Source organism: Lissotriton helveticus, chromosome 6 (assembly GCF_964261635.1).
Source record: "Lissotriton helveticus chromosome 6, aLisHel1.1, whole genome shotgun sequence".
In the NCBI taxonomy this organism is placed as follows: Eukaryota; Metazoa; Chordata; class Amphibia; order Caudata; family Salamandridae; genus Lissotriton; species Lissotriton helveticus.
This window is the reverse complement of record NC_136067.1, coordinates 1,412,501,764-1,412,521,589: the sequence shown is the minus strand read 5'-3', so window position 1 is coordinate 1,412,521,589 and position 19,826 is coordinate 1,412,501,764. Positions and strand designations below refer to the sequence as shown.

The 19,826-nt window shown below is 41.0% G+C and overlaps 1 protein-coding gene across 1 annotated transcript in view; it reads left to right on the top strand.

Moving 5' to 3' along the window:
* FNDC1 (fibronectin type III domain containing 1) overlaps positions 1-19,826 on the top strand; it is a 1,317,427-nt gene that overhangs the window by 459,960 nt on the left and 837,641 nt on the right. Inside the window, exon 5 of the mRNA XM_078649203.1 lies at positions 16,541-16,728. Within this exon, the coding sequence (XP_078505329.1) occupies positions 16,541-16,728 (188 nt within the window). The remainder of the gene's footprint in view (positions 1-16,540; positions 16,729-19,826) is intronic.

Sequence of the window (19,826 nt, the reverse complement as noted above, 5' to 3'; positions counted from 1 at the left end):
CAGAGGTGGGAACATGGCCTCTGGCCACCAGGACTTCCAGCCCGAATCGGGAGGGCAGCCAAAGAAAAGCACCTCTGACTTATCAGAATTGCACTTGAGGTTATTAAGTTGAAACCACTCGAAGACAGCCCCGAGACAACCCCTGATACTTTCGCCATTAAACTCCGAGTTCTTATCACAGGAGAAAAGGCAGTGTACGAAACAATCCGGGCACCGTGGGACTCAGCCTGCGCCGTCAGAGGGGCCATATAGACGTTAAAAAGAGTAGGGCTCAAAATTGAGCCCTGGGCACTCCTACCTCCAATGGCGGCACTACAGCTGAGTACGGGGGGGCCCAGACCGTTTGTTGGCGATCAGCTAGAAAGGACTCAAACCAGCTGAACACCGTCCCCCTCAGACCAATCTCACGGAGTCTTAAAAGGAGACAGCTGTGGGGGACGGTGTCAGATGCCGCTGAGAGATCCAGCATCACCAACATCACTTTTCCCCCAGAGTCCAAAACCTCCTTGATTACCTCAGTTACTTCCAGCAATGCAGTTTCCGTGCTCAAATTTGCCCAGAAGCCCGACTGGGTGTGATGCAAGATGTCATTAGTCTCCAAAAAATTGGAGAGAGAAGAATGAACGTGCTTCTCTTCAATCTTGGCAAAAGCTGGGAGAAGACAGATAGGTCTATAGTTGGCGTAAGTCGTAGGATCAAGGTTAGATTTTTTCAACAGGGCCTGCTTCCATACCTGCCGGACCACTCCCGTGCTGAAAGAACAATTTAGCACTGGGTTGATTAAGTGATTGATCACGTGCGCTGTTTTGGCGAGAAATTTGGCCGGGCAGGGATCCAAAGGGGAGCCTGACTTCAACTTAATAAGATGGTCCAGCGAAGCCGTATGGGAAAGGGAGGGAAAACTTGACAGAACAGGACCTTCGGCAGCCGCAGAGGGTGAGAGGGGAGTAAGACCGGAAACTACAACATCACCGGGAGGTGGAAAGGATGCCTGGATATTTTTAATTTTGCTGGCAAAGAAATCTGCTAATTGAGAGACCCATAATTCAGAATGGACAAGTTTGGATGTACTCGAGGAAGGTGAGGTAAATTCCTTTACTATTAAAAAGATTTCTTTGCTCGTATTGGTGGCTGCATCAATTCTCCTCGCAAAATAGGATTTTTTTCTCCAAGGTGATGTCACTATGATACCTCCTTAATGGAGCCCCTATAAGCCTCTTTAAACAGAGGATCGTAGTGCCGACGCCAAGCTCTCTCGGCAATCTTACATTGCCGTCGACTCTCGGTCAGTGCAGGTGTAAACCAAGGGGCAGAAGCCCGCGAGGAATTTTTACGGGCAGCCAAGGGGGGAGCTAAATTCATCCAAGCGCTGTGCTAACCATGACTGCAAGAGGTCCAAATCGGCCTCGAGATCACCCGATAGCTGGCAAGGATACGATAACAAGGCCTGCGCCAGCATATCGGATGAAACGTGATGGAAGGCACGGGAAGCAAGAGATTGGCAGCCATTGGCACTTGGAGATATTCTGTCCAGTCGGGTAATCTGAAAGTTCACCAGATAATGGTCCGACCACAGGACAGGAACTGGAATAGTTGCGTCAATAGGGATAGTAGAAAAGACTTGATCTAAAATGTGGCCTTTACTGTGAGTAAGGGTAGATAGGTAGGGGGTAAGCCCCAGAGGGATGGTTGTATCCATGATCTTAATATTATCAACCGCATCTATCAAGTCCATGTGAATGTTAAAATCGCCCAGAAGCAGGCAATGTTTGGATCTCAAACACAAAGGCGAGATAACGGACTGGAGCTCCTCATGGAAAGAGCCCGTCGGCCCAGGGGGCCTGTAGACCAAAAGCCCAGTACAGGATTGATAAGGTGAAAGCGACAAAGAAAATCCCAATACCTCTGCCCCCTGAATGTCATCCGTAGGAATGATTGAGCAAGCGAACCGGTTGTCCACCACTATTGCGACTCCACCACCCCTGCCGTTGGCCCTATCCTTCCTATAGATGACGTAGTTGGAAGGAAGTGCAGTGGCAATATCAGGGCCTGAACAATCTCCCAACCATGTCTCAGTAACAAAGAGACAGGTGGGTTTAATCTCGGATAGTAAATTAAATAGATCTAGTGCATGCTTGCTAAGAGACCTAGTGTTGAGAAGTAGGCAAGTGAAGTAGATAGGCATGTTCTCTGGGATGGATATAGAGCCGTTACCTGGTAACCATCCACAACCAGGATGGTTACCAGGAGAAAAGAGACTCGATAGGAGGTGGGGTATTTCTGACAATTGCCCAGACTGCACTCCAGACGCCTGGTCACTGCTACTTACTGGCACTGCAGAGCAGTACAAGCAAGCCTCCGTGCTACTGCCCTATGTGGACAGGAGGCCCGGATCCCCATCTCCAACACTTTCCTGCTCTTCCACTCTGCAGCGATCTTGCATTGCCGAGTCAGACCAGACACTGCTCACAGGTGGGTGACCTGATGCATCTTAATTGGTACAAACTGGTGCTGTCCTTCCTCTGTGTTTGCAGTTTGAATGCAACCCCCTAAGAGACAAACTTAATTTTGTCAATGCAAGCGTCTCCTTCAAGGGCCACCAAGGCAGGCATATTTAAAGGGCTCATTGGTCTCAAACTCTAGAAAGATCAAAGTTAACAGTAGAATAGCTTTTAACAATATAATGCTTGCGCCAAACATTTTTGCTCTCTCATTTGTTCACATTCTGCTAAATATAATTTGTGCCGTTAAAGCTCTGAGCAACACTAAACACACATAGCAGCTAAAGAATAAGCTAGCTTAATGATGTGCTCTTACTCACTGTGCATAAAAAAAAACAGAAACTACTGGCCATCTTCTAATGACCGTGATTGTATTTATCTAAAAGTAATTCCTTGGACAGTGTCGTGTTCCAACAATCCTTAACAGTCAATGAAAATCTGATGTTTTTCAAATAGGAATGTGTATGCGCTGAGTCTTTAATATAATAGATCTGTAAAGAAATAGTGGACACTTTGTTGTTTAATTTTCCCCTCAATGCTTGATTTTCAAATTAAACATCAAAGGTATCAATGAGCAAAGTAGACGGGCACCTTTTAGACTTTTATTTTGCGTTTTTGTGGATTATTTACCACTAATAACCTCACCTCTAAGGTGGTGACCTGTCTTACACTTGGTTAAGTCCGTCTTTAGTTTCTAAAGGACCACCGTAATCTGTTTGCTGGAATTGTTCAGAAGTAGGCAAGTGAAGTAGATAGGCATGTTGTCTGGGATGGATATAGAGCACTGCACCTCTGACTTAAAGGTAGTTGTAATCCCCTTGCCCTAATATGTACTAGGCCCTTACAGAGGAGGTCATGTTAATCACCGGGGTAACCCAACGCATAGTGTTCCCTAGTGTATCTAGGTGTTTTCACTGTATTCTAAGTGTCTTTTAGCTTAGCACTGGCTCTAGGCCTGGTTAGTTAGAGTCAGTTACCACCAGAACCCGTCTGAAAAAGTTGTGGGCACAGGATGATTTTGCAATAAAGCCTCTTTCTTCTCCTCTGTTGGTTCTTTCTGCACATATCTTGTTTCTTCCTGTACTTTTCTTTGTCTTTGTGGACTTCTGTTGCTTATTCTGTATTTCTTTTGCTTCATTCTGTGCGTTTTATCTTCTTTCTTCACATGTCCTACCTCTGTAGGCATAGTTAGAAACTAGCATTTAAAAAACCTTTGAAATTCACTGAAAAAACCATGGGTTTCAGGGACGTTATATTTAGAAATTAGCATTTAAAAAACCTTAGAAAGTCACTGAAAAAACCATAGGTTTTAGGGAAAGTTATAGTTAGTTGGATATTTCACTCGTACAAAACCATAGAAATTCCCCCGTTATAGTTAGTTCAGCTAACTATAACTAGCGCCCCCGCAATGCACTGCTGATGGCGTCACATATTACATCATTCATGACATGGTCAGTGATATCACTGATTACATCATTGATGACATCTCAAATGACATCACTGATGACATCATCCATCACTGATGACATTTCAAATAACATCACTGATGACATCACTGATGACATCATCCATGTGATAATTTGATGCATCTTCTTACACCCTAATATAACCTTTGATACACCCAATCTAATTTACATACCACCATTCTCAAAACCATAGACACTCCAACACCAATAACTACATACCCACTCACTAATTCTTAGTTTACACACACATCCACTCGCTCACCCGTACAGTCACTCATACTTATGGTCACTCAGTACAGGACTATCATATGCACTCATACACCTATATAGACACTCGCACACCGCCACTCATCCATAGAGGTACTCACACACCTAGTTAGTCATGCAAATAATTAATCACACTGCCATTTACTCACCTATACAGTTATACACACACCAGCTCAATTACTCATACAAATACTAGCACATACTTACGCTTTTATACAATCACTGATACAAGCACACAATCATCCATACAGCCACTCTCACAATCACACACTCCCACTTATAGCAATTTCTATACTCCAACACACATATATACTGCCTTTCACATATGTAGTTACTCACACATGTACCACTAAAATATACATTCACTCACTAACACACCCATACACACACTCACCCACCCATACAGTCCATCACAGATGCACTCTTGAAACCATGCACCCTGTGAATCACCCACTCACACATCTATGCACAGAGTCACACACACCCCACCCACACAAACACTCAGGCACCCATACAGATACAATCAATAACCCATCTAGAAACTAATGTAGCTATTCACAAACCCACTCTGCGATCAGGTACGACGGACAGTGCACCGACCCTCGATCCCTCACATTGGCTAACTACCTCGGGACGAACTTTTTGGTTCACGGAACGAACCATTCTAACTGCTGATTCTGGCAATCGTTAAAACCGCGGTCACCCTGATTATAACGGAATTCGCCGCCGCAACAGCCACAACTGGCGACTAAGGCTATCTTTAGGCATAATACATGTCCTGATGATGATTCGCATGATTCAGAAAGCAAATCGAAACGCCGTCGACACCCTTCTAACACCTTATACTGAACAAGCATTTGCATTAGAATTGTAAAGGTGTTATGGTTCATTGTTGTGCTGCACTTTGCCACCACTCAATTGGCAGTGTTGCTAACCTCAAGCATTTGCCTAAAAAGCCCCTTTTTTTCGTGTCTCCCCTTGTGTATATGTTAATGTGTGAACTGTGGGACACAGGCTTGTACCCCGCGTTGTACATTCGTTGAAACAGTTTGTGTAATTGATTTATAGTAAATATTAGACCCTCGCCCGGCTGGGCAGGTCAAGAAACCAAATATAGCTACGATTGTGTCTATATTTCATTTTTGCTTTTTGAATCTACTTTGCCTATGGACCACGGTTGTTTATAAAGTACTAATCTCAAGGTCCTCGGTAGACTTGTTTGGGCTCCCTAGTTGTTTAAACGCGTATTCACAAACCCAAGCAACAGCTTACACACCAACAGACAGATGGATACAGACATTCACACAGTTTAGTCACTAACCCATGCATTCAGTAAGATACGTTTAATCACTCACTTATAGAGTCAGTCACTCACCTACTAAATCATCCATTCAGACACTTATACACCCACTCATTCTTCAATAATCCTTTCCCTATATATATTACACATATTTAAACTTTACCGAAACTCACAGTCACTGGATGTTGTCATCAGTGATGTCATCAGTGATGTCATTTGAGATGTCATCAGAGATGTCATCAGGGATGCCATCAGTGATGCCACTGACCATATCATGAGTGATGTAATAAGTGACGTCATCAGCAGTGCATTGCGGGGGCGCTAGTTATAGTTAGCTCAACTAACTATAACGGGGGAATTTCTATGGTTTTGTACGAGTGAAATGTCCAACTAACTATAACTTTCCCTAAAACCTATGTTTTTTTCAGTGAATATATATATAGGTATAGTTACAGTTAGGACCTAGTTTCCATAGGAACAGTATTTTCTGACTTGCCTGTAACTTTGGCGTTGTTTGACCAATAGTCATGAAATTTTCCAAAAAAAGGAACAAAGTAGTTTCTGTAGGTCATGGAAAGTTTGGGTGTGATCCGTGCAGTAGGACCTGAGAAAAATGTGTGCAAAATAAGAGTATGTTAGCAATGGTAATTCCCATAGGAACCCTTTGTCAAACTTACAGCCCAAGCCACTGGACAGAATTACATCAAATTTGGCAGAAAGGTCGTTGTTGTTACACAGATTGTTCTTTTTGTTATTTGGTGCAAATCCGTATAGTAGTGTTTGTGAAAATAAATCAGAACAATATAGGGATCTCTCTAACCACGGTTATTGTACGACGGTTTCACTGTTAAATCGTGATGTGTTTGAGGTAAATTGCGAAAGTGCGCACTAAGGGAATGCTCTTATTGGCTTGACACAATCTGAATAGAAAGTTGTGGCAGGTTTGCAGTGATAGTGGTTAACTTGCAATGTGTTCAAGTTAAATCGCGAAAGCGCGCACCAACAGGAATGCTGTTATTGGCTGGAGGCAACTTAAACCGGACATTGCAGCCGCCATATTATGGTTCCCAGGACTGGAAATTTGTGTCACAGCTAAGATAAGGGGTAGGCGTGGAGATACTCTGACTACATGTTTGAGAAATAGGGATATTAGTGACACAAGTTATGTGTCCAAAATGTATTTATTTAATCATTTGTGATATTCACGACAATGCAACCACCAGCGCGGGCCCCCTGTGTACCATTGTGAGGACATCATGACTATGACGACGTAATTGCAAATATTAGTGGCAATATAAAACAATAAATTTCTATATACACACCCTCGCTAGTCACAGTCACAGACTAATGTACGCACTTACAAACTTACTTAGCCACTTATACACCCATTCACATTCCCACTCACACACTTATACATTCAGTCACATATCCAGTCAGATACTCATGCACCCACTCACATACTCATGGAGGTACTCATGCACCCACTTACATACTCGCTCAGAGGGTGACGCACCCATCTACTGACTCACTCAGAGACTTACGCACCTACTTAGAGACCCACTCATAGACTTATGCGCACAGTCTCATACCCACTTAGAGATCTTACCCCCACTCACAGACCCACCTGGGCACATATGCACCCTCTCACAGAACCACTCAGATACTCATACACCCACTTTAAACTCACTTGGAGAGTCATGCACCCTGGGCTCCCGAACTTGGTCTGGCACTTGGGTTCGCTACGGGGGTGCACCATTTCTATTTTTCCAAGCTCTGCTGTCCAGGAGAGGCGGGACCCGGGGCAATATCCGTTTTCCTGTGGGGACCTTGAAACCAACACACCATTTTGTGGTACCGTGCTCCACTGAATAAGTCTCACAGAGTAGAGACTTTATTTGAAACTAAAATAGGACTAATACTCCTACCAGTATGAAAGCTGGCAAAACTGGCTGCCATCTTTAAAAGGCTGTTTAGTATTCGCTATCTTCAGTTCGTGAATCGCTCAGGGCTGATCCAGTCACCTCATTGTGTGCCTCTGTTCTGAAGGGTGCCTTACTCTACAACAGCCTCCTTACTGTTAGTTGATAATCATAAGTATTTGGCCACACAAATAATCATACCCTTCTCGAACCTACAGTTTCTAGAGATTGGTCAGAGCCCCCTCCTTGGTTCTATTCACCCCTTGGAGGTACCTTCTTTCATTAAGCAATGAACATAAAACTGGAACCTATGGGACTCAATGCCTTCACTATTAAATGCCCCCTAATCCCTCCAAAAACGCAATAAAAAGACTACATACTGGTGCCTCAAAACTTGCCCTGGAACACTTATCTCAGACCCATATTTCTGTTCTAGCAAGGGAATATTAACCAATGACCTCATCTTCTACACAAAAATGCGAGCTCAATGGAGGAATGTCATATACTCCATGCTTCAAATCACCTACACCAGAAAAACTGCTCATGGTTTTAGACTATCTGTCTCTCCTTTGCCCTTCTGTAGGGCGGACATGACCATATCTATATACAACACTGGGAACATTCTAATGCAATCCTCGAATGACAAACTGACATTAGTGGAGGAGTTCTACCCTATCTTCAAGAAGATGGTGAATGATAAAAACCATCTTCCCTCCCAAAGTCACCCTAGCGACATTGAGGCATTCACACCCTCTTTAACGCCCATATCTACTCCAACATCACTCAACACAGTCCCAGTCACCTGGGATTGCTACCCACCTTCTCTTCAACCATAGCCACTCCAGACCCTTCATTTCCAGCAGGGCCCGAGAATCAATCCATGACTAGCTGAACCAATGCAGTGCCTCCCTCTATTAGGGCAAGCATAGATTCCGTCATCCCAGACCCTTTCCCTCACATTCGCTCTCTCTTCCTTCCTCTGTGCTCTACAGCGAGTTTTCAACAAGTACTCCCACAGCGCTACCCTATATCCAGGAGCTCTAATTGTCCAAATCTATATCCTCTAACTTAATTAATGTTAGGCTCCCCAGGTCCCCGACCACCCCATAATAGGCGCTACTACTCCCCCTCCCCCAGCACCCATTTATACTCAGGCAGGCCCTCTACAAGATCGACCTGACTCACAAGTACCCCAGGCCCCCATTAACGGCCTCTCCTCTCCACTTGGCCTCTCATGTGGCCTCTCCCCTCAATTGGTCCTCTCTCCTCAACCAATAACTCCGTGTATACATGCCTATTGGAACACGAGCTTCGATTATATCTCTCATAGCCTGCTCCATCTCAAGGAAGATCTCCAGTGACTTACATCCATCACCTCAGAGCTACGGCTGACTCATAGACCCAATAGTGCCATTATGACTCGGATCGACTCCCAAACAGACATGCTACCGTCCCATGTCCTCCACACTTCCACTCCTGGCTTGAAAACAATACCCTTCCCCAACGCCTCCTCTTGATGTAAGAGATCGAATGAAGGTCTATCTGACAGTGATATCCATGACCTCCTCCTCTCTTACTCCCAAAAGAAAAATGCCAATAAGCTGGTCTGGATCAAATCCAAACCATTCAGACTAACCCTTGCAGAGAACCTAGCTCCAACCATAGAACTGTAAACAATGACAATCTCAAGCACATTAACATATCTCAGGTAGCCTCTCCTCACACCAATAGCCAACTGAAGTGTATGCTCCTAAACTGCAGATCGGCAAATAAACATGCAGTGGATATTGAGGAACTCATCCTCACCATAAGTTTAATATTGTTAGCCTCACGGAAACTTGGTTAAACACGTCATCTCATCCTATTATAGATCTGCTAGTCCCCCTAGACACAGGATAATTTGACTAGATAGACCTATAAAATCTGGTGAATAGCCTGCATCTACCACAACACATTCTCTATGTTTAAATCAGAAACAATAACCCTGCCTGCATGTGAATATCTTTGCATCTATATCACTAGCAACAATAAACTCAGCTGTAAACTACACGCCTTATATCACCCTCCTGGAGATAATTCGTCATTCATTGAACAAATCATGGAGGTCATCACAACCAACGATAACCCTCAAGTGTCCCAGATCTTCCTCTGAGACTTTAACCTTCACTGGAATGACCAGGCTGTGAACAGCCTGAAGTCCTTTTTTATCAGACTACGAGTTGACCCAAATCTGTGACAGCCTGACTCACAACAAGGATGAGACTCTGGACCTTATAATTTCAAAGATGGACAGCATCACATTGAAGTCTATTAGCCCCTGTGACTGGACAGACCATTACCCCCTTCCTCATCGATCTAGTCGTGACCCCGAAGAGAGTGCAACAGAAGAAAACAAAACAATGGAAAAGGAATTTTCGGGATATAAACCCCAATGACTTATCCACCCTCTGTAACAATACCTTGACTCCTCAGACTGATATGGTTAATGTCCATGACCACACAGACTTCTACAATACTTTCATGCTGGAAGTCCTTGACTCTATCACCCTCTTCAGCAAAAAAACACATCCACCAAAGTCTCTAAAACTTGGATCAATGACAACTTGAACTCTGAAAGCCGCAATCAAAGATCAGCAAAAAGAGCCTGAGGATCCTCACCCTCCAGGGAACACCTAAAATGCTTAGGATCAGTGAGAAACACATTCAACGGAAGAATCAGATAGGCAAAGGCCAATTTCTTTGGAACTCAGCTTAACCAAGCCAGATATCGACCCAAAAAACTATTCGAAATTGTCAGGCAACAATCACGCAACATACCAAACCCGCTTGGCATTGGGTCTATCACTCTCCCAAACTGTGAAAAGTAGGCTTTATTCTTCTTGGAAAAAAACTACAAATATTAAAAGTGAACTGCAGTCAGCAAGAGAACTACTTCTGGCTGCCTCGCTCATCTTTCAACACTCCCCCCAGTCCGTTTAATCAAGTGATCTCCTAGGCAGGTCCCCCAAAACGATGCCTCCTGCACACTTTCACATCAATAAATGAAAGTGACATCTATAACATTCTTTCATCCTTAAACACTGATCACTTCATCGACCCTCTAACTCCGGCGATCTTCAAAGAGACCCATGCCCCTTATGGTCTAAGATTGTAAATGCCTTGCTACGTCAATGCACTATTCATGACTGCATAAACGCTTATGAACTCAAATATAACATCACTCATGACATGGTCAGTGACATCACTGATGACATCTGAAATGACATCACTGATAACATCTAAAATGACATAACTTTTACGATTTTGTTTTCTGATTTTATTGGCTCAAATGTATATTCCTGTTTTTCCTGAATGCCCAAATTGTACCATCCTATTATGCTGGTGGTAGTATAGAGATTGTTCGAGTGCCCAGGATTGCAAAATCTCATGCGTGCACTCCACCCACATCGGTACCGATGTGGGTGGAGCATAATAGGATGGTACAATTCGGGCAATTTTTACACATGATAAAGGAATGACATTTTGCAGTTGTATGAGGCTTTTTAATCAGTGTGACTTGTCTTTGCCTGTACACACCAACTATCAACTTTGATGGATACATAGAGTGTGGACTTAAGAATCTGATGAAAGCAACGAGCACTAGCAGCAATCTTTTAGCCTGATTTAAACATAATCCTGCAAGGACAAAAATTGACTTTTAAGATTTAGAGAACATGATACATGGATTGTGTTTTTATCCGATACTGCTGTCAAGACCAAGTGTTGAGAAGCCTGAAGAAGGAGGTTGGACCTTTGTAAACCCTCCGAAACGCGTCACTTTTTCTTGGCCTATGAATACACGTTGTGTTTGTGTTAACCGATAGAATCTAAGAACACATTATTGAATCTATTGTTGTAAACTATTGTGTTCTGTAATAAATGAACCTGTAAACCTTTGGTCACAAAAGGAACAGTTTAACATAATTTTTATTTGTTTTGTTTTTAACTTGCATCATGATGTATGATTTCTAATGTGAATAGATGTTTTTATGAATATACTTTTTCTTGAACTAGCTTAATAAAATTAAAAAATGGGTATATTTTTTCAGAAATTTGAATGAGAATTGACTTACTGGTAACTGAGACACTGACCCGTGTTGATATTGAGTGGTATGTGTGCTGTGAGTGCATGGCTGGTATGCTAACATAATACCCCAAAGGGAGTTTCTTTCAGACCTAACCGTCCTCGTGGTGTCCTGTCCCTTTGGAGTGTTGGACCCCTCTCTCTTTTTTTAGAGATTATAAGCACAGCTACAGACCCAATTGCTGAAGCAATTTACACCAAATTTGATAGAAAGCTAGATCTTGGTCCAGAAAGAATGGTTTTTATGACTAGGTGTTGGACTTTGCCCTTTTTGCAGGGTCATCCCAGAGCCTTTTGCTTTCCTCCTGTATTTTTTCTGACATGTGTTTGTGTTTGTTGTTTTCATGACTTTGGGCACTTTACCACTGCTAATCAGTGCTAAAGTGCTTGTGATCTCTCTTGTAAACTTGGTAAGATTGGTCTTCACCTGTTTGGCAGATTTAATTTACCTTTAAGTTCCATTGTACAGTGGTATCTCATATATCCAGGGCCTGTAAATTAAATGCTAAAAGTGGGTTTGCAGCGCTGCTTGCGCCACCCACCGTAGTAGCCTTTCAAATCTGTGTCAGGCCTCTACCGCGGCAGGGCCTGTGCGCAGTTTACTGCCGCAGTGGCATGGCATGTAAAGTGGTTGCCACGTCTGCAACACCATTTTTACTACATATAAGTCACCCCTAAGGTAGCCCTAGCTAGCCCTATGGGCAGGTCGCTGTGTAGATAAAAGATAGGACATGTGCCTTAACTGTATGGCATGTCCTGGTAGTGACAAACAGCCTATTTGATTTCTCACTGCTGCCCTCCCATAGGTTTGCATTGGGGATTCCCTGATATGTGCAACAGTGGTAATTTCTGATATGAGAGGGCTAGTGCAACCATGTTTGGCATGTTTGGAATAGAAGTGATAAATCCCGCTTATTGGTGAAAGATGATTTGTCATTACTATTTTAGAAAAGCCACTTTTAGAAGTGGACCTTTCTGTGTGCTTATGTGTCTTTTGCCCTGCCTGGATGTGTATTCACCGTCTGGTTTTGAGTGACAGGAGTGAGGAGATGTGCATTCACTCTAGATAGTCACAAGGGTGTCTCACACTTCTGAGAGCTAAAAGAGAGCTGAGATCTGATTGGCTGTCACCACATCAACAAGGATGTAGCAGAGGTCATCTTGGGACTCTGGAATGAGTCCTGAGTCCTAAGAAAAAGATTAAAAAGACATAAGGAGCAGGTAAAGGAATACCCTGACCCCCCTGGGCCTGGTGAAGTGGTACCAAAATGTTTTTTCAAAATGTGCTGTGAATTTTAAGGAGATTTGAACATCTGTGGCAACATTTTAAAACAAAAGATCCCTGCTGGGGTGATCCAGGGGCCGGGGCCAGTGCAAAACTCTCTTTTTGGGGAGGGGGGCACATTGGTCCCACCTAGAGGGAACAATGTTGGCTCCTACAGCATACGGGGAGCCCGCTTGGGCTACTGGGGCCATGGAGCTCCCCCTGTGGCTCCCAACTTCCTGTTTTGTCGGTGCCCTGAGAAGGCTCCCCCCCCCCCTGAAATATGAAAGGGCCCAGGTTATGGGGTCCCCGGGGCCACAGTAGGCCCAGGGAGAGAAGCTGCATGCCGCCCTCCCCTTTAAGTTAAATGGTGCCCCAGAGAATGGGGTACCCAGGGTTTATTAAGGCTTGGGAAGAGGATCACATGCCCCTTTCTTTAGCATATATGTTCAGGCCGTGGAGACTGGGTCTCCAGGCAACTGGAGGATCAGAGCGTGGGCCTTGTGCTACATTGCCTGTAACATATATGTTTCGGAACCTGTAGATGGGGTTCCTGGGGCCACCATTGGCTCAGGAAGGGGGGCTAAGCACCACCTACTCATAAAGGCCACAGAATATTGGGTCCCTGGGCCTGCATGTGGCTCGGGATGGGAATCATGCTTTCCCCTCCTCCTTTCAAATATCTTTTGGCCCTAGGGTATGTGTGCCCTTCTCCCCTTAATGAAAAAAAATTCCCCATAGAATGGGGTCCCTGGTTCCTGAATTGGCTTGGGAAGGGGAGCTACGCAGCGTGGGGTTGGCTGCCTGGGGTGGGGGGATTGGCCACTGGGCAATTCTCCACGGCTATGCACTGTGGGGGGTTGGCTTTACATCTGGTGATAAAATATTACTTAACATTAGAGAAAAACTAGAAAGTCACTGAAAAAACAAAGGTTAAAATAACATTATTGTCTAGCACATTATTGATAATATTACTGAAACATTTTCAATGAAATTATTGATAAGAAAACTGCATGGCAGGGGCACGAGTTATAGTTATATTAGGGCACAGGTTATAGTTACTTGAGATAACTATAAATATAAATTCTGAATCTCAGGAGTTTTGTATGTTTAAAACATTACATTGAGACAGAAATTATCACCTAACTATAACGTTGCTTCAACCATTGCTTTTTTAGAGAAAAAAACTATATGTATATATATATATATTCTCGCTGCACAATCCTATCACAATCCTGTGAAATTAGAAACGGCACTCGCAGGGGGGTATAAAGCCAACAATTCTTTATTTGGCTACCAGCACAGACAAGACGCGTTTCGGCGATGAGCCTTCGTCAAAAGAGGCAATTGACGAAGGCTCATCGCCGAAACGCGTCTTGTCTGTGCTGGTAGCCAAATAAAGAATTGTTGGCTTTATACCCCCCTGCGAGTGCCGTTTCTAATTTCACAGGATTGTGATAGGATTGTGCAGCGAGAATTTGTTTGGTGGGCACACCCCCACCTGGGAGAGCACCCGCTCGCGAGTGCAGCAGGCTGGTGTATTTTCGGAGCAACTATATATATATATATATATATATATATATGACAGTGTAAAAGTGTTGTAATTTTAATGCCAAATAACGCCTCTGTCTGGACACTCCTTCTTTATTAAAACTATATGTGTGATAATTTAGCTATGGTGCATCTAGTCTCAAACATTACACAATCTCCTTTGTGATAGACCTTTATAGTTCCTCCATGCTTGGGAGTCTACGGTGAAAGGAGGCTTGAGATATCAGCTCTACACTGGTGATTGAGCCTCGAGTACAAGATGGTGGGGATTGCCTGCAATCTCACGTTTGATACATTTAGGCTTTCCCTGCAAATGTAAGAATGTGACAGAAATCCTAACAGTACTAGTAACACCTGTCATTTTGCAGAGGTTATAAAGGCAGGAGTGAAGTATAAAAGTATATAAGTAGTAGTATTAGTGGCCATCTTAAATTACTGCATTCTTTACATATTCATTTCTCTTTTGACACACTTTACTCATTCTACTTTTATCTTGATACAATATTCACCTTTGACTTATTTAATAAATTATGTGATACATTTGTAGGGTACATGCTCCTATCTATTAAACTACATCAAAACCTATGTTTTAGCTCATATTCATGTGTAATCAATATTATTGATAGTTTCTGAATAACACATTTTGTGGCTTATTTACAAGCCCCTTGCGCCACCCGTACGTCACTTTTCCCATGTTAAAAATTACGCAAAAGTGGTGCAAGGGACTTGTTATATTAGTGGCCATCTTAAATTACTGCATTCTTTACATATTCATTTCTCTTTTGACACACTTTACTCATTCTACTTTTATCTTGATACAATATTCACCTTTTACTTATTTAATAAATCATGTGATACATTTGTAGGGTACATGTTCCTATCTATTAAACTACATCAAAACCTATGTTTTAGCTCATATTCATGTGTAATCAATATTATTGATAGTTTCTGAATAACACATTTTGGGGCTTATTTACAAGCACCCTGCGCCACCCGTACGTCACTTTTCCCATGTTAAAAATGACGCAAAAGTGGTGCAAGGGACTTGTAAATAAGCCACTTTATATTTACAATGTCATATATTGCCACTTGGAGTTCTGGTGATATTTCCAAACCACTTGACTTCATGGTTCATGAGCGCCCTTGATGGCAATACAGAATTATAGTACTGAGTGCATAGTCTTCCATTATGTATTGTTAACATTGTTGGTTTGTTGTAGGGCAGTTGAAAACGTTTTTTTTCCAAACGGATATTTTTATTGAAAATTGTCTGTTAAGTATTAGACTGCGAAGTTTGGTTTATCATTTTTTCAAAAGTGCTAGAAGCATAGTTAATTATCTAGTCAAAGTTGAAGTTTCGAGAAAAAAAACACCCGTTGGTCCTCTAGAAGAAAGAAATAGTTGCAGTACCAGATTACCAAATAGGTAAAGTAGGCACCAGCCAATGAGCCCACCTCCTTTTAGGAGCCCAACGACAATGGATCAAAATAATATTGACTTGATCTTGAAAGAAAATTACTATCAAGCTTTCCTAAATATTGTTTCCAAAAGATTGAAAAAAATGAATCAACTCAAAGAAACGAAAACTTTACATAAAAACTCTATAAATGGTTGGTAAAAAAAAATGTATTAGGATATAATTTGCGAGGGGGGTCTCGAAATTACGACTGCCTAGGGGCATCCACATGGTTTAATCTAGCACTGGATGGTTGATGTTATTTTCTGCAAGGTGCTGTTAACAATAAGTATTGAATCGTTTTAGAATATTCAGCTTTTCATTATCTTTAATGAATAAAATATTGATTAAACAATACACATTTAAACTGTGTACAGTGGTTAGGCCTGTCATTATGGTAACGAAACTCATGTTGCACACAGAACCATGAATAGTTTCCCTTTTCACTGCGACCTGTGAAATATTTCAATGTTTCACGAGTATATTTCTATATATATTTCACGAGTGCCTGTGAAATATGGACTTGTATGCTACTGCATTTTGTGCATTTAAAGTACTCAAAGGTAGTCCTTACACGCAATAATAACGGCTACATGTACAGTGGCATCCATAGGAGCAACAATTTTATCACTAATATGTAATGGGAAAGAGTCGTGCTATCTAGCTCTAGTTCTGTCACTTTTCTCTCCCCAGGTATTATTCTGTTCGCTATAGGGAAAAGGGAGAATCAGCAAGATGGGATTACAAACAAGTGAACAACAGGCGGACGCTAGTTGACCAGCTGATGCCAGACACCATGTATGAATTTTCAGCCCGTATTACAGAAGGAGATAGACACAGCCAATGGACTGCCTCTGTTTTTCAAAGAACCCCCGAATCCGGTGAGTGCGGCTTCATGTGTGTTTACTCAAGCCTGTAATCCCCAAAATATGATTTGTCAAAGCAAGGCGATGTAAAAGTAAGATTTTCAATTGCTGATATATTTTATACAGGTAGTACAAAATACATGTCAGTTAGAGTTGAACTGAAAATCCTTTTATTGTTTTCAAACTAAAAGTTGCAAATTTTGACCAACATCTGCTTTTGTAGTTATCTATTAATGAAAGCTTTTAACAGTCACAGTGATTAGAAACTGGTGCTCAGATTTATATTACCATGAATTGATCTAACAGCAAGGATGCAGAATGATTTTGTCCCCATTGTTTTCTGGAACCATATTTCACTTCTGCTAAAGAATAGTTGAAGTTCATCATTTTTACTTCTGGGTACAGACAGCTCCAGCAGTTGGAAAGCCTAATTTAAGTATTCATTCAAAAAAGTGCAATGAGAAAAAGTGTGGGCTTTGGTTCAGCGCTCTTCAGCCGTTCCTTTTCAATTGTTTTTCATGATTTACCGCCAATGGATTTGCTATCGATGAAGGCCTTTGTATATCATGGTGGGTTACTTTGACCCATTTGTGTTCCCGTTAGGATTAGGTGCTGGGTGCACAAGTATTCTTGCAGCGAGTGTGAGCCCTTTGAAGTATTTACTTTGCATTTCAGTTTCTGGTTCTTTGTTTTTTTGTTAATGGAGTGCTTGATGTTATGATATTTTAGCTTGTTATGAAAATAAAATGCTATTCACTAATCATTTACCCTTGTAAGTTATTTTTTTAACTTTGATGTTATGATAACATGTTGATAGATTTAGCTAATAGACAGGGCTATTCACAAATGTAACTTACACTTGTGAGTAAGCTACACATGTAGATTTAGTCTTGCACTCTTAAGTAACTTTACCACTTTTGGCTATTTACTATTTACGGGTGTAAAGATGCTTTAAGGTGTAGACTTACACGTCTTCACCTCCTAAAATTAGGTGGAGGCAAATTTATGAGTGCAAGTTACTGTTGCCAAAAAGAAGTAGTGGTATATCCACCATAACACATGGCCAACCACTGATATTGCAACACCCTCCCATGGAAAATAATAGAGGATTGACTTAAAATAGAACACCATGGGAAATAATGTTAGGTTAAACTAATTTCTTTTCACTATATCTATCTATCTATCTATCTATCTATCTATCTATCTATCTATCTATCTATCTATCTATCTATCTATCTATCTATCTATCTACATATCTATCTATCTATCTATCTGTCTGTCTGTCTGTCTGTCTGTCTGTCTGTCTATCTATATGTATATATATATATATATATATATGTACACACACACACACACACGCACATACACACACATATTATCAATTTAATATTAAAAATGTTAAACTTAATTATAAGAAAAATGTTATGTTAAAATGCTTCAATAACTCAATTAAAATAAATGTAACTATTTTTGTTTAAAAGAATGACACTATTTCACATTAATACCATACATAAGTCTTTGCAATTTCTATTACATAATACATCAATATAAACATTTTTATTAAGGTGGAATATTTTTTATAAATCTTAAAAAAAGAAATTAATTAAATATATTCTAATTCATGAAATATTTAATTGGAAACTAAGTTACCAGTGCAGTAGCATTTGTAATTTTGCTGGGCATTTACAATAAATATATAAAATTATTTTACATTAAAATTTAACATAAAATAATTTTACTATTTCAAGTTTATTAAATCTTATAGTCTTCCCTATACTTTGGCTTAGGATTGCCTTACCCCAATGGAGCAGGGCCACTCTTATGTGACCATGGTGATTTTATAGATTTGGCTCATTTGCCACATAATCCATCATCAGTTGCATAATCTACAGATTTTAACTAAATAATATTTGTTTCTAGCTAAAACGGTATAAAAGCTACTAAAAATGCAGAAACATGTGGAAGGTGTGTTTCAAAGGTTGAATGGGCACCTTTCTGCCACTTATTGCTAAATGTGGGTGCTGAACAAGTATAACCAATGCCCAGATAATGATAACAAGTAAAGAAATTACACATTATTGATGTAATATTACTACTAAATATGCAGTATTACAACACATAATTTACCCTTTCTTACCGCATAACTGAGTCAACTCTGCCGCATAATTTGGCCTGCCCCAGCCGCATAAATTCAGTGGCCCTGGGTATAAGAAATAAAGGTGGATGAAATCTGAAAGAAAGTAGTAAAATATGCTAATATTAATGTGAAGTAATTTCATATATTTATTTTAGATTTAGAACAAAAGAATACTACAACACTATAACATTGATTTTGAATCAAATATTTTATTAATTTGAATATATAAAATTTAATTAACATATTTTTTCTGATGGCTACATTAAAACAAGTCCTACCTAAATAAAAATAATTATATTTTCATTATGTAATCATATTTGTTAAAAGGTTTGTATAAAATTAATTAAAAGTAATTTCATTTTATTTTAACATAAAGAATATTACATCAATATTAAATTTAAAAAAAATTATTAACAATAAATTAGATGTATTCATAGTTTTGACTAGTATAAATGATTTAATTTAATTTAATAGTATTTCTTATTAGGTTTTATTTTAAGTCTCAATCTCCATTATTTTCCAGGTGAGGGTGTTGAAGTACCAGGTGTTACCATGTGTGATGCTGGAATTATTCCAGATTGGAGCTGCAGTTCATTACTATTGATTTGCTTTTCTTTTGGCAGTAGTACTTTTAGAAGTGCAGTTTGTGAATAGCAATTGGCTTACTCTTTTATGGATGGGTGCATGTCCCTCCCTAAATCCATCCTTTCTTTTCTTAAAACCCCTCCCATTTAGGTCCAAATGATGAGATTTTGGCGGGCCGTGAAGTGGCGGTACAAACTGCCATGCCACAACTCCGCCAAAGCTCACGCTGCACACCTGCCAGATTACAATTTATTTGTAGTCTGACGGGCGGGTTGCAAGGCGGTTTCCCCAGTGGTGCCCTTTTAAAAAGACACAGCAATGGGAATGCCTCACACGAAGCGGCTGTCTGGATCGTGCATCGTACTCGCTTGGTCGGAATCCGGCTCCATTG